General features: G+C 41.1%; 1 protein-coding gene across 1 annotated transcript in view; it reads right to left on the bottom strand.

Annotated features, from left to right (window-relative positions):
* Positions 1-21,328, bottom strand: part of COL4A4 (collagen type IV alpha 4 chain) — a 120,598-nt gene that overhangs the window by 35,777 nt on the left and 63,493 nt on the right. The window contains exons 21-33 of the mRNA XM_087424752.1: positions 20,197-20,290; positions 19,040-19,199; positions 14,230-14,302; positions 13,139-13,245; positions 11,139-11,322; positions 9,609-9,677; positions 7,841-7,948; positions 7,136-7,354; positions 5,351-5,512; positions 4,109-4,279; positions 3,367-3,510; positions 1,124-1,231; positions 60-241 (exon numbers count right to left, since the gene is read on the bottom strand). Of these exons, the coding sequence (XP_087280878.1) occupies positions 60-241; positions 1,124-1,231; positions 3,367-3,510; positions 4,109-4,279; positions 5,351-5,512; positions 7,136-7,354; positions 7,841-7,948; positions 9,609-9,677; positions 11,139-11,322; positions 13,139-13,245; positions 14,230-14,302; positions 19,040-19,199; positions 20,197-20,290 (1,781 nt within the window). The remainder of the gene's footprint in view (positions 1-59; positions 242-1,123; positions 1,232-3,366; positions 3,511-4,108; positions 4,280-5,350; positions 5,513-7,135; positions 7,355-7,840; positions 7,949-9,608; positions 9,678-11,138; positions 11,323-13,138; positions 13,246-14,229; positions 14,303-19,039; positions 19,200-20,196; positions 20,291-21,328) is intronic.

Genomic DNA, 21,328 nt, shown 5'->3' with positions numbered 1-21,328 from the left:
GCATCCTGAGAGCAGAAAGGTTTTATTATTTCTTTCCTCTCAAAACAGCAGCCACTTACCTGGTCACCTGGGAATCCCGGAAAACCAACGATCCCTCTCAGCCCGGGTGAGCCTGGAGGGCCAGCAGGTCCAGGCAGTCCCGGCTGCCCATTTCTACCGGGTTCCCCTCTGTGAAATCCAGGTGGTCCGTATCTGCCCGGCTCTCCTCTCCTCCCTTGCATCCCAGGATGGCCTTTATCACCTGATGGGGTTGGAAGTGTTACAAACCTCTTCGTGGAAATCTTGGGCTGGACAATAGTTAGGCTGAGGATTTCGGTCCTACTTTTAGGAGATGAAGCCAAAGGCACTGGGAATCCTAATTCCTGCCCTAAGCCGCATCGCTATGATTTTTGGCTTCGGTGACCTCACTATAAAAGACGCTGCCCAGAAACAGACTCAGGGCTATCCGAGGTAGGAGCCGCCACGCAGGAGCATTTGCTTTAACACGCTCATTTTACAAATGAGGAAGAACTTACCCAGAGAAGTTAAAACATTTGTCCCCTAGCACCTAGTTAAGAAGAGAGCCAAGACAAGAACCCAGGTCTCATGCAGATTAAGTCTGAACTTGGGAAAGAGAACACAAACGTGGTGGTCAAAATCCTTGCTGCGCAGTGTTTCTGAGGGCCAGTAGCACAGGAATCAGGGTACTTGTCGGAAAGGCAGAGCCTAGCCTGCCCCAGACCTGATTCAGCATCTGCATTTTAACAAGAGCCCCAGGGGATTCATGTGCACATTGAACTTTGAGAAGCACTGGTCGAAATGACTCGGACAGTCATTGTTCTATTCATTTTAACACCAGCCACCAAATACTTTAAACCTGGAACCAGTGTTATACGCACATCCCGGGATTGATCCTGGTTTGGAATATCCCAATCTATAAATACTTATGAACTTCAGCTAAGTTCCAACATGGGAGAGCACAGAAAAAGTGTACCAATGAGATTCATTAGTGTATGTTTATATCCAAAATACGACCTTTCCTAGTCTCAGTGTTACTGGGAAAGTCACCTAATACATGTGCTTGTTGGAATGATCTGTAAAGAAGTCAACTTATTTGATATAGTTAAAAAACATAAGTGTTTACCTCCTTCTCCTGGGAATCCACCATCTCCAGGAGGTCCAGGTTCCCCGGTTTCCCCCTTTCTGGAAATTATAACTGTTTCTCCTTCATCTCCTGGGGGTCCTCTCGATCCTTTAGATATTAATTATGCAAGAGCAAAATAAACAGAGGCACCACACGTGAGGATTCTGTTATGACACTTCATGTCCAGTTTCCAAATGCCCATTTAATCTACTAAACTATTGATGCTTATAGATCACACAATATCAATCTTGTTGATTAATTTCCTAAAGGAAGAGTTTTAATATTCCTCTCCAAACTTGGCCAGTAACGGAGTCTGGTGTACAGTGAATGTTTGCTAAATTCAACCAAACTGGTCTCAAAGTCATAAGTGAAAAAACACAGGCTTGAAAATTCCAGGTCTAAAATACGTCTCTTTATCCTGTAAAATTTGAATTGCCCATCTCATATTTTCCAGTTACCTATTTTCTCCTTCCTAGCCACTCTTAATTATTTTCCTTACATTAAAAGAGGAGACATTTCAACTTGGTTCTCTACATAGAGAATTCTCAAAAGTGGGAAGGGTATACCATATATCTGCCTCATTTTCGTAAACACTGTCCAGTTGCAGAAGTGTGCTAGAGGGGGCTCACACCAGCTTGGTGAGAGCCAATTATTAACAATCCAAGAATTTTGTAAGCCAGTTGTTAAACCATTGTATGCTTTAAATCAGTCATGGTGGGAGCATTTGTGCCATGGTAGGAGTATTCACACCACAGCAATCAGCAATCACTACAAGTCAGGACATTTTTTAAAAACTTTATTTTAGAGAACCAGTTTACCAGCACATCACTGGCATTAACCTAATTTTTAATTTTTTTTAGTAGGATAATTGTATAGTAGCATAATAGTGCAGCAAACATCACTTATCTAAGCCAGCCAAGAGTGACTCTTTGATTCATTGATTCTACATAAATAATTTACAGGCTAGTAAAACAAAAAATAATAGCAGAATCAATCAACAACGAAGTAAAAGTAATTTGAATTAAATATGAGGCAGTTTGCCCAAAGGGCTTTAACGACAAAAACCTTGTTTCTAAAAATTGACAAGCATTCATTCTTGACACTGGAAATGAAATGTTACGTTCACCCACTGCAGCCTCATGGCTAATATTTAACAGGGATAGACATAGAACATTTAAACCAGGGGTCTCAAAACTTTTATTTATTTTTATTTATTTATTTATTTTTTTTTTCCTGAGGGAGAGTCTCCCTGAGCTAACATCTGTTGCCAATCTTCCTCCCTCTTTTTTTGCTTGAGGAAGATTAGCCCTGAGCGAACATCTGTGCCAATCTTCCTCTACTTTGTATATGGGATGCCGCCACAGCGTGGCTGCCGACGAGTGGTGTAGATCCGTACCTGGAATCTAAACGCACGAACCCGGGCCACCGAAGCAGAGCACACCGAACTTAACCACTACGCCACGGGGCTGGCCCCTCAAAACTTTTATTTTTTATAGCAATGAAAAGTTTCTTTAAATGAAGCTCAGAGGAGACTCAACTCAAGGCTCAGACGAAAGTACACTCATTCTAGTTCAGAGGCCGGCAAACTACAGCCCGCCTGCCAGTTTTTGTACACTCCGTGAGCTATGAATGGTTTTTACAGTTTTAAATCATTGGGGGAAAACTCAAAACAAGAATAATATTTTATGATATGTGAAAATTAAATGAAGTTCAAATTTTAGTGTCGATAAATAAAATTTTCTTGGAACACAGCTATGTTCATTTGTTTGCCTGTTGTCTCTGCCTGCTTTCTTGCTACAAAAGCCAAGTTGAGTAGTTACAACAGAGACCATATGGCCTGCAAACCCTAAAATATTTACTCTCTGGCCCTTTACAGAAAAAGGTTGGCTTTTTTGTTAAAAAAAGAAAAATTGAAACAGAATCTGGGGGCCAGGATTTCTCCCTGTACCCTGTTCCTGATACGTGAGAAGATTCTCTGAAACCCAATAGCTATAAATAAAAGTCCTTGTTGATTTTTTTCTATTAAGAGAGCAATTCATTTGCCATAGTTATATGTAATAAGATTGGGAGGTAAGAAAAATGAATTTTGTTTAAAATTCTAAATCAAACACCATAGCACCAAAAGAAAGAGGAGCCCAACCTGTGGGATAGTCCCATTTTATGTTTCATAGATCATATTTATAGGTTCTGATCAAACACCAAAACAACCCAGGTTGCATCACTGTGCTGTTGACTGCATTTACCTTTGGCTCCTCTCACTCCTGAGTCTCCCACGAAGCCAGGCCAACCCTTCTCTCCTATTTCTCCCTTTCGGCCAGGGTGTCCATCTGGGCCAGGCTTTCCTCTCTCTCCTGGAAAACCTGGGAAGCCAGGCAGCCCCTGGGGTCCTGATGAAATGAGAACATGAAGTTTTAGGGAAACAGTTTAAAGGCTAGTATGGTGCCTAGATCTGTGTGCCTTGTTGTCCACGTAGAGAGGCGCATTCCCACCTAACTCTGAGCTTGTACTAAGGCGAACAACCGCTCTCAACCTCACCGTGTAAGAGCTGGGCTCTGCCACCCACTCCTCAGTTTTCCACCCCACAGCTCTGAAGTGTAGGCCCTTATGTTTCTGAGTCCTGATCCCATAAGGCTTTAAGAGAACTGGGCATGGGGGGGAGGTGGGGTGGAGGGTGGGGGCCCATCCAAAGTGGAAGTACGTTAGCCCTACGCTTTATCGGCTCTACCCAGTCCGTTGAGTGGAAATATTTATGGGTTCTGTGGACCTACATCCCCACTCCCTTTTCCCATTTACCTACACCAAAACATTCTGCCACTGGAAATAACAATACAGAGGACAAGAAGAAGGGAGATGTCACTCAGGGAACGAAAAAGCCAGGCTAACATAATGGTACCTTGTATAGTTTGGTCTAACGTAATAGTTTTCACTTGGGAGTGGATTTCACGTTTATAAAATGGAAGGAAATAATGGAAAAGCACTACCTACCCTTAGGGCCTGGAAGACCAGGTAGTCCATCATCCCCAAAGGGGCCTGGAACTCCTGGAGGTCCCAGGGGTCCATCTGCCCCTGGCCATCCTGGGACTCCAGGGAGGCCCTTCATTCCAGCTGGTCCAGGAGGCCCCACATCCCCTCGCTGTCCTTTCCACCCTGGGGCACCTGAGACAAACCACAGTGACAACAACATACGAAGACTGAAAACTGGCTTCATGTGCAGGCAGGAAAAAAATATAGTAGCTTAAATTGTGTATCTACGGCCAATTAAACAATATTTATCAGCTAAAATAACAGTCGCAACTCTTTGTCAGTCTAAGAATATATTTTTCTGGCTGCTATTAAAAGGAAGGCAGATAACTTGAATAAATATTTCCCAGTAGAGATGCGTGAATATTATAAAGAGTTTTTTTTTTTAATGGAAAATGGATAAGGGTGAAGAACAAAAATATTATTTGTATTTACTCTTAGGGGGGAAAAAACTGATAGAAGAAAACCTTCCAGGTATTTCCTGAAGCTACGGCAAAGTGAATTTTGGTCAGGGTGTTCACTGTGATGAGAGAATAGCAGAAATCAGAGCAACATCATCTAGTGTTATTGGTGCTAAAAATAAAGTGGCAGAGTTTGCCCCAATCTCATTCTGATCCTGCAAAGAGGGCACATTCCTGCCTTTGGATAAATGCAACAGGATTTAAATAACAGATGACAATCTGAATGGGGAAATGAAGATCATATTGAAAATAGCCACCTAGCACCGTATGTTGAGAGACACTCCTTCGCGGGTCTCTTGAGCCCCTACACGTCTTGCTGGGTGTGCCAAGAATACGAGGCCCTGACTGCTCTTTATCTGGGCTATTTCTCAAGGTTGTGCGTGCAGCGAGCAACCTTGACAGATGATACAGCGCCTCCCCTAGGACAAAAAGCAGGCTGCCTTGCAGGCTACTAGAAAGTGGAGGTTCCCAGGCTCCGTGCCCCTCTCAGATCCTGCCACCCACTGTGTGCATGGTATCCATCTAGTCCCTCTTATGTAGCCCACATGACTTGGGTGACATGGGGAAATAACAGAAACCAACATGAAGCTCATGCTACTTTCTGTCCATGAGTAATAAAGTCCTTTGTCCCTGCCCAGGAGTCTTGCTTCTGCCATCATCAGTAAAGGCAACAGGCAAGCTTATTCCTTTGTAAGTGAGGTAAGCCCCCGACCCTTCACAGTTTTTGACACCTGCTGACACTTACCTGGACTACCTGGACCCCCGGGGAGTCCCGGTTGTCCTGGCATCCCCGGAGCACCTCTTTCACAGGAATGGCCTGGGGGACCTGGGATACCTGGAAACCCAGCACTTCCCTCTCTGCCTTTGGGACCTTTGAGACCCGGGAATCCGGGCATGCCAGCTGGCCCTGAAATGATACAATGCACCTGTGACACTCATGGCATAAAACTATATGGATGGCCTACAACAAAGGGTTCATGCTTATCAATACGGGAAGTAGACATTTTGATCCTGGCTCAGTGCTGAAATGGGTTACGTCTCTGAATGGGCTTTCTTATCACAGACGATAGCGAGCTCCAAATGAAGGGGAAAACCATGCATTGCTGACAGTTACCTGATAAGGTTACATAGACAACAAAGAAGTTGCTTACGCAAATTAAAAAACCATGTGGTTATTCCTGATTTTAATCAACCTCTAACATTGCATTGCAGCAGGTTTTACTACAAATCTCCACCATACTTACAAACCCTGTTTGCACTGTATGAATTTGCATTTTGTAAGCTATTTCATCACGTGAATGCTCAAACTTCTATTTATTGGAAAGGCAGTGTCATAATCTTCAGAAAGAAAAATAAATCCTCCATAATTCCACACCCTAACCTACAAATCTATTTGATTTTTCCATGTTTTCATTATATTTTAGTTCATATGCTTACATTTTTCAAGTCGTAAGCACAGTGCACATTCAATTGTGGGATTATTTCATACAGCATATTAATCTGTTTACACACAGCGAATGTTTTCCATTTTGTTGTAATCTTTACAAATACAATTTTAAGTGCTAATAGCTGAATAGTATTCCTTTGAGTGTGTGTGTATACTACTTAACTCTCTTGTTTCAAATTGTCCCTCCATTGTGGATAATACTACAAGAGTATTTTCATATTAACCTTCATCTTCTGTTGAATACTTCCATTAAATACATTTTCGCAAGTGAGATTGTAGGATTACTGGGTCAAAATTATTTTCATTGACTCACATAATGTATTAGCTTGTTACTTTCCAGTTAATTGTGTTTTTGTATATGAATATTTTGACTTACAAACTACCAAGTAAGCTCCCAGAAGACAGAGAATGAGGCTCCCCCATCCTCCACGTGCCCTATACTATTGTACCATCATGGATACCTGATAAATGCTGACCTGTCCACTATTAGAAAGAACCAGAACAGTGTTTGTAAAAGTCTGGTCTCGGGTCCACTTTTGGTCACTATCACCCAAGAGGCTAAAGTTCAGACTGGACTGCTGGGTCTCACTCAATTCTGACGTAAGGAATCACAGTTCCTGAGACTGAGGCCCAGAAGACTGTGATGTTAATGACCCCCAACTCGGGTTATTTTTAAGTACAATAAAATCTGAAAATCTCTGCTGGGGATCCAGAAGAATCCTTAGTGATTTCAGAAAAGGATGTAAATCAGTGCCAGGGCCATGTTTCCATCTTGAATTTCGCTGCCCTGCCTGCTACCTTAGCCGGAATGAAAGTCCCTCCACCCTGTCACCTGTCCCAATAATACAGCTTGCCTGCCAGGGCTCAGCTCATGCCCAGCTCTCCCACGGAGTTTTCCCTGAACCCCAGCCCACACTGCTCTGCCCCTCTGAGCTGCTCCTCTCTTACAGTCTGTCCTGTCCTCCTTCAACCTGGCAATGGCAGTGGTCTCTGCTCTTTGGCATTAAGATACTGTCCTGAGTTCAGTGACCTGTTCCAGAACCGAGCCAGCCCGCATACCCAGGAACAGCACAGCCCGCATACCTGCAGCCCCTGGACGTCCTGGATCACCTCTGAGTCCTTTCAACCCTGGCACTCCTGAAAGACCCCTCCTGCCTGGGGGTCCTGGGTGGCCATAAGCAGAGTCTCCCGGGATTCCTTTCTGACCATTTGCACCAGGTGAACCAGGAGAGCCTGGGGGCCCAACAGAGGAGGATCCCTTTTCCCCTCCAAAACCTGGATCTCCCACGTCACCACGAAAGCCTGTTGAACAAAAAATTGTTTAAATTGTTAAAGGTACAACTATAGAACCAATACACATATAAAACTACTGCTTTGATAAAGATACATTTTTTAAAAAAATACAGGAGTACTTACTAAAACAAAGAGTAACTTAAAAGGCAATGTTGGTTTTGCCACCTTTTGCAGGAAAATAAATTGTAACTTAGTATTTCCTCTAAGCCAATGATGTTTTCCTAATTGTTTTCATTCACTTGCAAACGGTCTGTCTGGACTGAGCAATTTCTACAACATAATAGACCATTAAAAGCCTACAATTTATGCTTCAGGTGGAAGGAGCGCTGAGAACAACAAAATTACCATAACCTAAAAGTTATCGAAACCCAGCTAAGAGCTTAATGTATCAAGAAAAACCATTCCCCCATTATCTAGGGATCCCTGGGCCATTTGCTTACTAACGTCATCCATTAGAGGTACATACACATTCCGAAATGAAAAACACTTATTTACCAGGTGGACCAGGTATTTCCGATGCTCCTGGTCTACCACGCTGACCTTTCTCCCCATCCAAACACCTCAGCCCAGGAGCCCCCCGAGGACCTGGAAATCCCTTCGGACCTAAACGATAACAACAAAACACAGACTCAATAAAACACAAAACAAATGAGAACAAAACAAGGTGATTTAAAAAAAAAATCTATGTTAAGTCTTTTCTAGAGTATTTCTACTTTATGGAAGTAGAGGTGTTGCCTAGCCTGGTTTACATAATCATTTTATAAGTAATGTGCTCCAAATAAGTGTTTCATAGAGAGTGGTTTTGTTTAGGTAGTTGCTCAGAAGCCATCCTGTAAAGGATTCTTCCTGAAAGCCTTTGGGGGACACACCACCATTCAGATGAATCTTTTGGTACTTTCTCATGCTCTGTCTCAAATATGAATATGCAAGCATAGCCCGTCCTTGTAGGAGGAAAGAGATGGTGGCCAGTCTGTGGCTTGATGACAAAGCCCCAGAGTAAAGGCCAAAATCTATTTCCCTGCATCTTACTCCATTTGCCCTTAAATGAAGGACAGCAAAAAGCTCTGTAAAGGAATTGAGATTTTTTTTAAACGTTCTGTGATTTCCTACTAGGAGCTCTCAGCTAAAATAACTTTACAGAAGGTACAACTGCCAACTTAGAGTTTGTGTTCACTTCCCTGGAGCTGCTGAAAGTAATCACAAAATTTTTTGATCCATCCATAACAACTCCCAGTAAATGCGAAAATGAACATTCAATCAGTCAACCAGTAGTAATTCTTCACATTGCCTTGTGGCGGGTGGAGTGTACTTCCCACACTTTGATCTGGGCTTGGTCATGTGACTTGCTTTGGCCAATGGGATACTAACAACCAGGAAGCAATGAGAGGTGTGAACTGTGTCTGTGAAGCGGGGCCTGCCCTCTTGCATTTCTGCAATCACATGAGCAGAGCACACTCTGGCCCCTCAGTGGAGTCAGGGACCAAGCCAACAGAGACCATCTTATATCAGCTGAACCCCAACCAACCTGTAGACCTACAGGAGAGAAAAATACTTGTTGTTGTAGCCCACTGAGATTTTGAGGTTGTTACACAACATTATTGTGATGAATGCTAATGGTTATAAAGGGCAATAGAGAGTCATTCATCATTCAACCTTTAAATACTTTTTGTAGTTGTGTGGGACAAGAAAGGCCAACATTAATAGCCATGCTAATATTTAATGGGTCAATTTAAGTGAATGCCAAACGAATAAAAATCAGGCAAAATCTCTTATATAAATTTGGGGTTTAATTCAGCTATAAACAAATGATTGATTTAAATGAGGCTGTTGCATAAATGTGCAATCAAGGATGTAGATATGTGGGCAATTTTCAGACTGTTTCTGGTCAAAAGTTTGGGTCTTTTGAAATCAAGAATAGAATAAAACTTACAATCGATAAGCAAATGATCTTTTTCACTCTTGGGGCATAGGAAAAGAGAGAAGATATAGTTTTAAAACTCAAAAATGGCAAATATTTTTACTGTCATGTGATCAAATCAAGGAAAATTTTATTGTAGAGAGATATAAAAAGCCTATTCGGAATGTGCCTAAACCAGTAGACTAGAGACCCAATGGGAATTACTACAAATGCTGTTTTCCCATAGTCCCTCAAAACCATATAATAATCTAACTAGTTCCCTGAGGATTTGCTATTCATTTATCTGTCTTGCTGGTTCTTTTACTCTGGGGAATGTGTAGGAGAATAACTTCTCATTGATCATACCTGGAGGTCCATCAAAGCCCGGAGGGCCTGGCCTCCCAGGGTAGGTTACATTACAAGGAATTGTATCACCTGGAATGAAAAAAAAAAAGTGACGTTCACATACTTGATAGCCCAATGTAATGTGACTCTCAATGACAACTCAATCAAGATATTTTTTCATATGGTGAGTGTGGAATTCAAAGGAAAAGAAGACTCGTCATGTCTCATTAGACCACTTGAACTACTTTTATTCTGAATTTCTAGAAGATCTGTCCTGAAATCTGAACTCCAACTGCCAGAACAGTTATAAACATAAGGGGAATAAGAAAAATATTGATTCCAAAAGTGTCCGTTTTAATAACCTAGAAAAAATCATGTATTTATAGGCCCATGGATATCTAATACAACGAAATCGGAAGCTCTGATATATCACGAAATAGCAACAAGCGTCCAACACTGAGTTCAGAAGATTTGGCTCCTAGTTTGGATGTGAGGGAATTGTGCAAATAAAGAGACTGGGAGAGAAATTAATAACAGTTGCCATTATTAAGGGGCTGCCGTGGGTCAGGTGCTTCAAATATATCGTCTTTTGTTTTTCAAATGACTCTGCAATGTGGTTATTGTCATTCCTCATTTTAACTGTGAAGAAAATAAGACGCCAAAGCTTGTGCCTCTGAGTTCCCTTCTCTTTTAAAATGGAATGTTTCTCTTTTGTATTAGATTAGATTATAATATATAATACATTTTAGATTATATTATATATAGAAATTATATCTCATAATGTATTACTGCATATGCTCTCAAATCAAAAATGTATTAGATGAATAAAAATAACGTTAAATTTTGATGGGTCCCAGACTATGATCTTAAACCTTATCGAATTCCAAGGTATTTGCCTTTCTATGTTGTCAAAACAAGAACCAAAGATATTATTTCATTCTAAAATTTCACAATAAACTATGTAGCCCAAGGTATACGTACATATTACAAAGGAAAAAATCTTAAATCTTTTTCCAACCTTTTAAAGTTTTCAATTATAATACTGCAAATCACTTTATTGTTTGAAATTCATATAACTGTCAAATATATTTGAAATCCCTTCTTTTTTTCCTCCCCAGAATGCTTATAAATGGGTTTTCATGGACAATGATATATTTTTGAAATGAAATATTAGTGTTTTTATTAAAACACAGTGCATTATCTCAAAAGATTATAAAAAATAGATATTTTCAATAATATATGTAATTTTAATACAGTCAGATTGTATAAATTGATACTGAGATATGAATGAAAGGCAATTTTGATACCCCAGGCAAATAAAGCAACAAAGACATCTTAGCATTTTAAGGACTTGTTTTAAATATTGATTGTGCTGTAATGCTTTTATTTGTCTGACAACATTCAAGCATTCAAGGTTTCAACAGCAGCTCGATGGACTTTTCTTTAACAGTTCTGCCATAGCTACAATAACTTTACCCAGAAGAGAGGCTCCCTCACTTTAGCCTCCATGATTTCACTTGACATTCTGCCACACAAAACATTCAAAATTACCTTTCTGACCCTTCAAGCCCTCGGGGCCCCTCCTTCCCGGGTGGCCTGGAGCTCCTGGTTGCCCTCTCTGTCCCGGTGGACCAGGAAATCCCAGTCCTGGAGGCCCCCTAGGCCCCGCTCTGCCAGGGGGGCCCGGCGGTCCAGAAGACCCTTGATCACCTGGGGCTGCATCTTCATGATCCCCCTGGGAACGTTTGCATCATGAGTCAATTACCAATCTTTCAAAGTCCATGAACTCAAAGCAGTCATTGTTATAGGCTAGAGAAACACACATAGAAAGCTCATAATTCTAGGAGACAGTTACTCAATAGCAAACGTAATTTAAAATGATTAACTTAGATTCACCTTAATATTTTACATACATGTATATGCTGGGGGGGGGTGTGTTATGCCTCAAATACAGAAAGTTATGTGTGTGTTATGTCTTAAATACAGAATAAGAAATTTTATGTAGAATCACTCTTTAATATTAAATACGAGAAAATATAGAAATAAGTAAATTAAGGGAGGTAGTGGGCTTACAAATTGAATAAGTTCTTATATATTCGAAATTGTTTTCCTGCATTCTTATGAGAAGATACAGGGATAGACTCTATCACCCTCCATGTCTGTGGGCAAAAGGCTGACAAATCCTTTCTCCTCCTGCATAAGAATTTGACCTTTGGTTAACTGTCTAGTTCTGTTCCTCTGGAAACTTCATAAAAATTGGATGCCAATTACATTACAAGGCAATATTGCTTATGGTAAAATCAATTCCTGGCTGCAAAATTTGCATCTGGTCTGGAAGAACTATAAAGATCTGTGTGGAGCCCTTGTTGGGGCTTCCTTGAGTGGTGGCTCCTGTAACTGGTAAGTTCTTGTGGGGTCCTCGCAAGCTGTGCTGTGGAGATAACAGCTCCTGTGGGGAATGAGGCTCTCAAGTCAGGGCTGCTCACACTTCTGCCATATGTGGATCTCATCTCCTTGCACCCCAACTGAATGAATAGCTGCAAGGACTCACGCTTTTAGGAATGCCTGACACTGCCCTCCTGGCATGTTGAGGATTGTGTCTTCTAACCTTCTGAGTAATCTGGTCCCAAATGTGGTCTTTCATAGTGTTGTGAGTCTGGATTATTTTCATGAATCTAGGAAGACCCCACAGGATTCTGTCTGAAGGAGTTCCTATAAAATCAGAACGTGGTCCTTCCCTATTACAACACTCAGCAGCAGGCAGCACAGTCTGGTGGAAGTAGCCCATGCTTTGGAATAAGGCAGACTGGCATACTCTAAGCCTCCATTTCCTTGCTGTAAATTTGGAAAGATAAATGCTCTTCAGAAGACTACTGTTAATGAGTAAACATCTAGCTCAGTTTCTGTGACATTGTGAGCATTCAAAACTACTTCATATAGCCAAGATACTTTAAGTTCCTAAGCATTGGATCATGTCTCAGAGCCTTTTTCTTATGGCTTCCATTACCTACACACGGTCTCCACTCAAAACATGTTTGAAAAATGCAGAAATATCATTTGTCGGTGGGATTTTCCATCAGCCAATATGTCAATTCAGTGGATTTGTTTCCATCAGCCCATATGTCAATTTCAGTGGATTTTCTTTTCTTGCTTGCCACTTTTCCTCATGTGCTTCTTCACCAGGGAACAGAACTGAAGATAATTATCAGGACATGTGCTCTAGCCTCTACCCCATAGAGTCAACTGAACAGACCTCAAATCAGTGGGGGCTTTGTAGATACAAGGGCCCCAGAAAGAAATAAACACCATAAGAATGATACAAAGAATGAGGACAGAAAGTCTTGCTATAATTCAGGATTTTAAACCATCTGCAATTATGCCTCACATTTTATAACCATCATCTTTTTGTGGCAGTGAATCAAGGGAGACTCTGATTTACAGCATGTTGATACTTACTGAGTTACAGTTCGGTAAATTGAGAAGGGGAAAGTAGATACTTGTGTGACCATATAAGAAAGTGGACTTCTATAACAAGAGAAGAATATACATACTGGGGGTCCTGGATCCCCTTTCTCTCCAGCACGTCCATCCTGACCATGTTGTCCTGGCTGCCCTGGAAATCCTGAGGGCCCAGCAGGACCTCTTTCTCCTTTGTGCCCTAGGAACAAAAGCCAAAAGATATTCAATCCCTTTTCAGCAGTGGGTGAAGCAGAAGGAAACAAAGGATTCAAGATAAAGGCAATGACCTTGACTCTGTGTAGGCTGGGAGAGTCCTCTGAGTGTCTCAGTTGACTAAACTCACACAAAGACAACCATGCAAAAGTTAGAGGGGAGAATGACAAATTCCAAACCCAGTGAATCTCTTTCTTTGGGAAATGTTCCCCTTCCCATTCCAATAAGGAGGTTGTGAGTGGAGGTGCCAATCACAACAGCAACCTCCCCTTCTTGTGTGATGCCAAGCATGGTACTCCATCCCTTGGCCAAAGGGAATGGGGGAACAGTCTATGGTTGGGCACTTGCCCCAGGCTACTCCAATCCTTCCTGAAAATTTTTTTCTAACTGGAGCTGAAAAAGTAGAAGTCTCTTTCATATTTGTTTGTAAGAACTTGGAGCTGCCTGGGGCATGTACCCATAGCCCAGACAAAGCCATCCATGGGGAGAAAATGCAGATGGCACAATGAAAAATGCAAGATGCAGGGGGAGGCTCCTGACGCAGTTGTCCCAGTGCAAACTCTACATCTAACCTTTCAAATTTTGTTTCAGTCAGTCACTAAATTACTTTTTTTTCTTAAACTACTTCAAGTTGGATTTCTGTCACTTACAACCAAAATATTCTTGATTAATACAAGATACTATAACGCAGTGAATAAACACTAGGCAAGTCAAAGGAGGTCTTGTGTCAAACCCAAGTTCACAATGATGAGGATGTGAATATATGGCCAAAGGAGCATTTATGAGACAGAAGATTGGAGGCTCAATGTTCACACTACTCTGAAGGCAGAGAGTATTTTTTTTAAACAACCTCAACAATCCTAAGTCTTATTATAGAATTGATCTGTGGTCACAGGGGAAGTTAATGCAAGAAGATGGTTCGTATATCATTCACAAAATGGCAGGGAGCTAAGTGAGTGACTAGGCTCACCTTTAACTCTTGATACAACCATGTCGCCCTTTTCTCCTTTGCTGCCAGGTAGTCCTGAGGCACCAGGTTTTCCCTTGGTGAAAGATAAGAGGAACAAATCAGTTTAATTGTGATGGGTCAAAAATTATTCGTGTACATCTAATCTCTTCTTTCCTTCTAAATCACCTGTTCTAGATTCTAGTTTGGCACTCTTGGTCTCATCTTCCCTGCCTTCCAAGGTGGGTCCTACCTTGCAAAACTGAGATTCTTGAACTGCATGTAAAAGCTGGTGGAATCTGATTAAAGCCTGTACCTGAGTCAATGGAAATGTATCAATGTCAATTTCCTGATTTGGGCAACGTGCTATGGTCATGTAAGATATTGTTGGAGGAAGCTGGGTGAAGGGTACATGGGAACTCTATAATTGTGCAACTTCTTGTGAGTTGTAAAATAAATATTTATCTCAAAATAAAAATTTATAATTAAAAAAATTTTTTTAATTATTTTGGGCATTGTAACATAGAATTGGGAGGAAAGAAGGGGATAAGTTAACCACAAGAGCTGCCACTAGAGCTGAAGGTAGAGGTTTAGGGATGAGTGTGTGATGAAAAACATTGTGATACTGAAGGAAGTTGACAAGCCAGAGAAGGGAAAATAAGAATCTTTGCTGTAGTAAATATATTTCCTCTGTATTGTAAGTAAACAACTAATTTTGGCCAATGAGCTCATCATTTGACCTCAACATTGCTCTGAGATTGGACTATTTGGGTCATGGTTTTGTAAGTGTTATATATTACTGAATATTAAGCCATGTCAAAAATCTGGAAACCTACTGTTGGTATATTAGAGAGGCCAAGCATTCTAATAAATACAGTTATAGAAACACTATACATAGCTTACTTATCTGGTGACCTCAATAATCGAGAAACTCAGACAAGAATTTGGAAGGAGATAAAAATGACTGACCAGACCATTTGCTTTGCTCATACAGATGCCACCCTGTCTTATTTTCATACAATCTAACCACGTGTTCAAGCAAGCTTAATTATATTTTTAACTGGCCTCTACTTGTTCGTAATCAGTGAACTATAAAGGTGAGAAAAAATCAAGCAGTAAGATTGAAGAAGAAGCCAAAAATGCACACAACAAGCATAAAAACTCAAATGGGCAAAATGGTTGGGAGCCATTTAATGTAGAGAAAATATAGCTCCACATACACCATTCAGTACTTCCAAGAACATCACTCTAGAATAGCATCCTGTGTGTAAAATGTATATGAGGCATCAAAAAGGTGGTTGGAACAAATTTCTTGGTAGACATAGCCAAATTAGACAGGAAAAGAACTTTAGAAATCATAAAGTACTAAAATGGGTTGAGTGTTGTTTTAATTCTTATTTTTATTGTATATGCCAAGTCGTAAGTGACAGTAGGAGAGGGCCAAATCGTATGGCGTACAATATCCGTCCAGGAGATGGATAATGAAAATGTCCTTCTGATGGATAAATTATCAAGATGTAGAACTATTCACATGGCAGGCTGGCCCCGTGGCTTAGTGGTTAAGTGCGCGCACTCCGCTACGGGTGGCCAGGGTTCGGATCCCGGGCGCGCACCGACGCACCGCTTACCCCGCCATGCTGAGGCTGCGTCCCGCATACAGCAACTAGAAGGATGTGCAACTATGACATACAACTATCTACTGGGGCTTTGGAGGAAAAAAAGGAGGAGGATTGGCAATAGATGTTAGCTCAGAGTCGGTCTTCCTCAGCAAAAAGAGGAGGATTAGCATGGATGTTAGCTCAGGGCTGATCTTCCTCACACACACACACACAAAAAACAAACAAAAAAAACTATTCACATGGCATATGAACCAATTTCTCTCCAGAAAGAGAATACCAGTGGTGTGCTTAATAAGTAAGACCTTGGTACCCTGGAAGAATGAATACACCCTGGGAGTCTGAGCAGTTTATTAGCCAGCACATTAGAGAGTTAAAATGTATTATGAATTACTCTAATGCTCTGCAGATGTAGAATCTTAAGGACTAGAGTCAGATCACAGACTTAGTTGAGCTAGTAAGAAAAAAAATTACCAGTGCTGTCTTTGGATTTCATGAAAGAGACACTTACTGAGAACCTACAAAGTGCCAGGTGTTTTCTGAGTACTGAAGACACAGCATTTAAGGAGACCATCTTGCCTTCATGGCACTTAGACTATGGTGAAACCAGTGTTGAACCTAAGAAATTCCTGGGGCAGAGGTTCCCAGTTGCTTCGGGATCGAGAACTACTTTTCACAATTCTAAGATCAGAAATCACTAATCATGAGTGTTAATACAACAAATCTCAGCAACAATAAAAAAGTCCTCTGCCAGGCGTGTACTAGTTGTTTTACACACAGTCTAGGTCAGGGACTTTGACCACAGATGCCCGCAGTGGCCACGTCCTTCTGAGGGAAACAGTGAGTGGGCGTGGTGGAGATGGGAGCACCCAGACTTCCTCCCACAGGCATGGCCACCTCTCAGCTTCTGGCAGCAGTGGGAAGGCACTGACCCAGTGGTAATGAACTTCCAGTTTCTCAAGGGCAGCCATAAATCTCATATTAATAATAAGCCAGCAGGTCAGATTTAGCCCATATCAGTTTGTGATATTTGGTTTGCTCTGCAACTCCTCAGGGGCGGTGACCCTGGCCATCTTGTTCACTGGAGTGTACCTTGTAGCTTTCAAAATATATTGCCCAATTGAATATAAGATGAGTGTTGGTATATCCATTTCATCAACGAGGCACTGAAGCTCAGGAAGACTGCAGAGCTCAGAGTTGGGATTTGAAGCTGGGTCTTCATGCTCCTAAGCCCCAGTGTCTTGCACTACAGCATCCTGGTGGGAAACCCCCATCCCAGGGAGCGCTCTCAGACTAAGGCAATGAATACAAAGCCTTGGTCCAACCACAGAAAAAAATTGCAAAGAACTTACACCTACTTCTCTGTTTTCTACTTTCCCACCAATCTGTGGCCGCTGGGGCCAGGCACCAGCTGTTGAGACAGGACGTGTATAGAGGAGTGAGAGCACCCATAGTGGTTGTCTGTGGTTCCTTCGTGTTCTCTCCTTCTGTCCATTCCTCCCTCCCTCCTTTCCTTTCATAGTGCCCCCTGGTATGAACCTGGTTCCTAACTGTGACCACAATGTGATGAATTAAATGCAGAGAAGTTGTATGGACAGAATCACACACAGAAAAAAGACATCAGATATATGGCCAGTCCAAAGAGGTAAGCCCTGGAGCAAGTGAATTACATAAATCTGAGCCAGGATAAACCTGGATGAACCAGTAATCCACACTGCAAGATGTTAGCTCTGAGAAGCAACTCAATAGGAAATATTTTAGAGCCAATAAAATCTTCATTAATAAGATTAAGTAGCAACACAAAAAAAATGACTATGATAAAATGTTGAATTCAAAAAGCGACTATAAAATGCAAACTACTTAATAATTGCAACCATGTTCATTCAACATACATGCATTAAGGACCGAGCTCCCCATTGAGTAGACTTTGCAAGTGTGATGAGGATGGTGCACGGAGAGCTTACTCATCACCCTCACTAAAGGCTGTCAGACTGGAACCTCATTCTCATGGGAAAATGGAAAAGAGTACATTGGGGCTGATGGTTAGGCTCCAGGTCACCCCAGGATTAAGCCTCTTAATAAGGAGGGGACAGGAGGGCTGTCTCCAGCCTCCAGAGGAGAGCCCCAGGGGGCAGTGATTTTATTCTGAGGGACAGCTGAAAGGCTGTGCCTCAACCTGGGTCCCTTGTAACTGTCAGCCAATGAGAGCCATTTCAAGATAGATCTCATCCACTCGCTGGCACAAAATATCATGAAAACTCTGACAAAGCCAATACTTGTATCTCCAGCCTGGACCTCTCATCCAAATCCTTCACTTGAATATCATCCCACTGCCTACTCGACATCTCCCCTTGCTTGTCTAATAGGCACCTCAAACTTTAAATGTCCCCAACAATACTGCTTTTCTTCTCACCCCATGGCTGCTTCTCATGTTGTCTTCCCCATCTTGGCTCCATCCTTTACCTCTCTTCTTCTCATATCCCATGTCCAGTCTATCAGCAAATCTGTTGACTCTATCTTCAAAATATATCCAGAATCCAACCACTTCCCACCACAGCCAGCACTAACATGCTAATCCATCCGCCATCATATTTCGCCAGGATTACTGCAAAAATCTCCCAGCTAATATCCCTACTTCTTCCCTTGTCCTCTATGGTCTGTTCTTAGCAGAGCTACCAGAGTGATCCATTTAAAACTAATGTCAGATTATGTGTCTCTCTTCTTAAAACTCTCCACTGGCTGTTCCGTATCATCCAAAGTAAAAACTCAAATTTAGCCCTCCTGCAAAGCCCCATTCTCTGCAACTCCTCCTACCCTCCAGCCATTTCTTTGACTTCATCTCCTCCTGTTCTGTCCCTCAGTCTCTCCACTCAAGCCACACTAGATGGTGATGGCCTTTATTACTATCTGCCATACTGTATATTTACTTGTCTATTTGTTATATGGTATATGTCCTCCCAAAAAAGTAGAGGCCCCAGGAGGGAAGAGACTGTGGTCTGGTCTATACTGTAACCTCAGCACCTAGAACATAGTAGGTACTCAATAAATATTAGTTGAATGAATGAATGAGTGAATTCAGATGATTTTTTTGGTCATTAATATATCTATAGGTTCAAAACATTAAAAATATATAACACTATAAATTAGAAAGTGGTATAATTGAATTCTATCTCTGTCTCTTTGAACTAGAAAGATTGTTACTGGTAAAAGTTACTCACTGGTGACCCTGGAGATCCTTCTGCACCAGGAGGGCCCGGGTAACCTTTTTCTCCAAGCCACCCAGGGAGCCCCAAGTCTCCCTTATTACCCTGCCTCCCAGGAAGTCCTGGAGGGCCTGGTGGGCCCATGGGACCGGGCTGGCAGGCACAGAGCCCCATGCTTCCTAGACAGAGGATAAAAGGCAGCTTTGTCATATTTCCTTTATTTCCCAATAAAGGCTTTACTATACAAAACCAACAGTGAAAATAAGAACAAAAAGTGTCTGATGTACACGATTCTTATCACAGAGAATTGATAATGTGTGATGTGAGGGGCATGGGGCATGATGTGCGGGTACCTAGGCATGGTCTATGTGGGGTGGGTATACTGTTTCTAGACAAACGGGGTGTTTTGTGTCTTAATAAACTCATCCTGACAAATTCTACGAAAAAAGGTAATGTCCAATTCTACTGAAAAACTTTAAAAATAAGGAATCTTCTTATTTTTAAAAGTTTAAAAGTCTCTTATTTGATTCCTACTAAAAAAAAGTCTCTTAGTTGGTTTCTGCTGAAGAAACAAAAACAAAAAAATTGGTTAGAACATAAACTCCAAACGTTTGGAGAATCAAAATAATATGCAAAGAGGAATTATTGACTGCATTGCATATTACAATTGTGAATTCACTACAATGCATTTTCTAATCATCGAGACTTTTAGTCTAAAAAAATGTCTATAGGATAGTCAAAGTCCTCAGCTCTCAGACCCACCTGACTCAGTTGGTCAAAAAGACACCAAACAATTTAGGATGGAGAAGCAAAGAGCCATAGGTATTTGATGAGTCTGGGAAATATGGGACCCACAGAGAGAAACTGAAATAAAAGATCAATACTATCCTATTTCTGCTTCTTTCAAGGAACCAAGAGGAGCTCGTGAAAAAGGTCACCACTTTGAGGAAAATTCCATGGCCAGTAAGTGTCTTCTTCATACGTGAGATACGAGGATTTGACTTTTTGGTGAGTTCTAATCACATCATAAGCACATAATGAGATGGAATACTCACAGAGAGTAACTAAGGTGAGTAACAATTCTACATGAACTGCTATCTCATATATTTCATAAGTGCCTCCCAATCCTCCATATGTTGTCATCTTCTAGAATTTCTACTTTTGATGCATACTTGCCTTTTTCTCCCTTTGAGCCTCTTCTTCCTGGAGGACCCACTTTGCCTTTCATTCCTTGTGGTCCAGGGTGCCCAACACTACAATATATAACTTTACAGTGGGGAAAGGGATGGGCAGAGAGAATCACACAGTTTTTGTGAATATCTTCTATAGAACAAGTAGAAGTGTCTCTTGCACTCACATTTTCCTCTCAACCCCATTCTTTCTTCCATTCCTTTCCTATGATTCTTTCTCTCTGATATAAGAATATATACAAAAATAGACCATACAATTGTCACAGCATGTTTCTGCTACCATAACCTTGATAAAGCCATCCCTAATCTCAGCCCTAATTTAGTGGGTTAAAGACCAACGTAATAGGCAACAAAACAAACATACAAAAACAAAACAAATAAACAAAAAAATTAAGAGTAAATGTACAGCAAAGATCTTTTTTCCCCTTCAATTATCAATAATTACCTAATGAAGAAAGCATGGAGGAGAGCTTGTAAAACAAAAAAATCAGAGACATCTGGTTAAAGACGACAGACAAAATGCAAACAATAAGTTCTTTATTTTCCTTAAATCCCAGTAAAATAACAGAAAGTAAAAGAATATCATAAAAAGGCATAAGCCTGCAGGACAAAGAAAAATGGAAAAGAAACAACAGCAGAAAATGTGAAAGGACTTAGCAGAATCTAAAAAGCTGAATTCTAAGCAGCCAATGGGGAAAACAGAGAAAGAACACAATTTACATGGGAAATCTCTCCCAAAGTTCAGGAATTGGTAACTCTGAAGTAGAATGACAGTAGGGCCCAAAACAGGATGGTTGGTTAAAGAAAGAGTTAAACCATAATATCTTCTTCTCAAAAATTGCAGCAGGAAAAAACAACAACTCCTTACAATTGGAGGAAACAGACAATACAGTAAGCAGAAAACTTTAAAAGAAACTTTATCATTAAAAATGCAGATGAGGGAGGGCATTTCATCCCTGAAACATGAACAGGCTGCTGCAAAAGGAAGCATTAAAAGAAAGCAACAACAAAATCTTTGGAAACTAAAAAAAATTGATTATGAAAGCAAAAGTTTAAAAATTCAGGAGCAGAGTTAGAAGATGGAGTTGAGGAAGTCTACCAGAAAGTGTTACAG

This window comes from Ceratotherium simum, chromosome 37, assembly GCF_057802395.1.
Source record: "Ceratotherium simum simum isolate JZ-2026a chromosome 37, ASM5780239v1, whole genome shotgun sequence".
Classification (NCBI taxonomy): Eukaryota; Metazoa; Chordata; class Mammalia; order Perissodactyla; family Rhinocerotidae; genus Ceratotherium; species Ceratotherium simum.
Note: the sequence above shows the minus strand (reverse complement) of the source record. Positions and strands in the feature narration are given on the sequence as shown.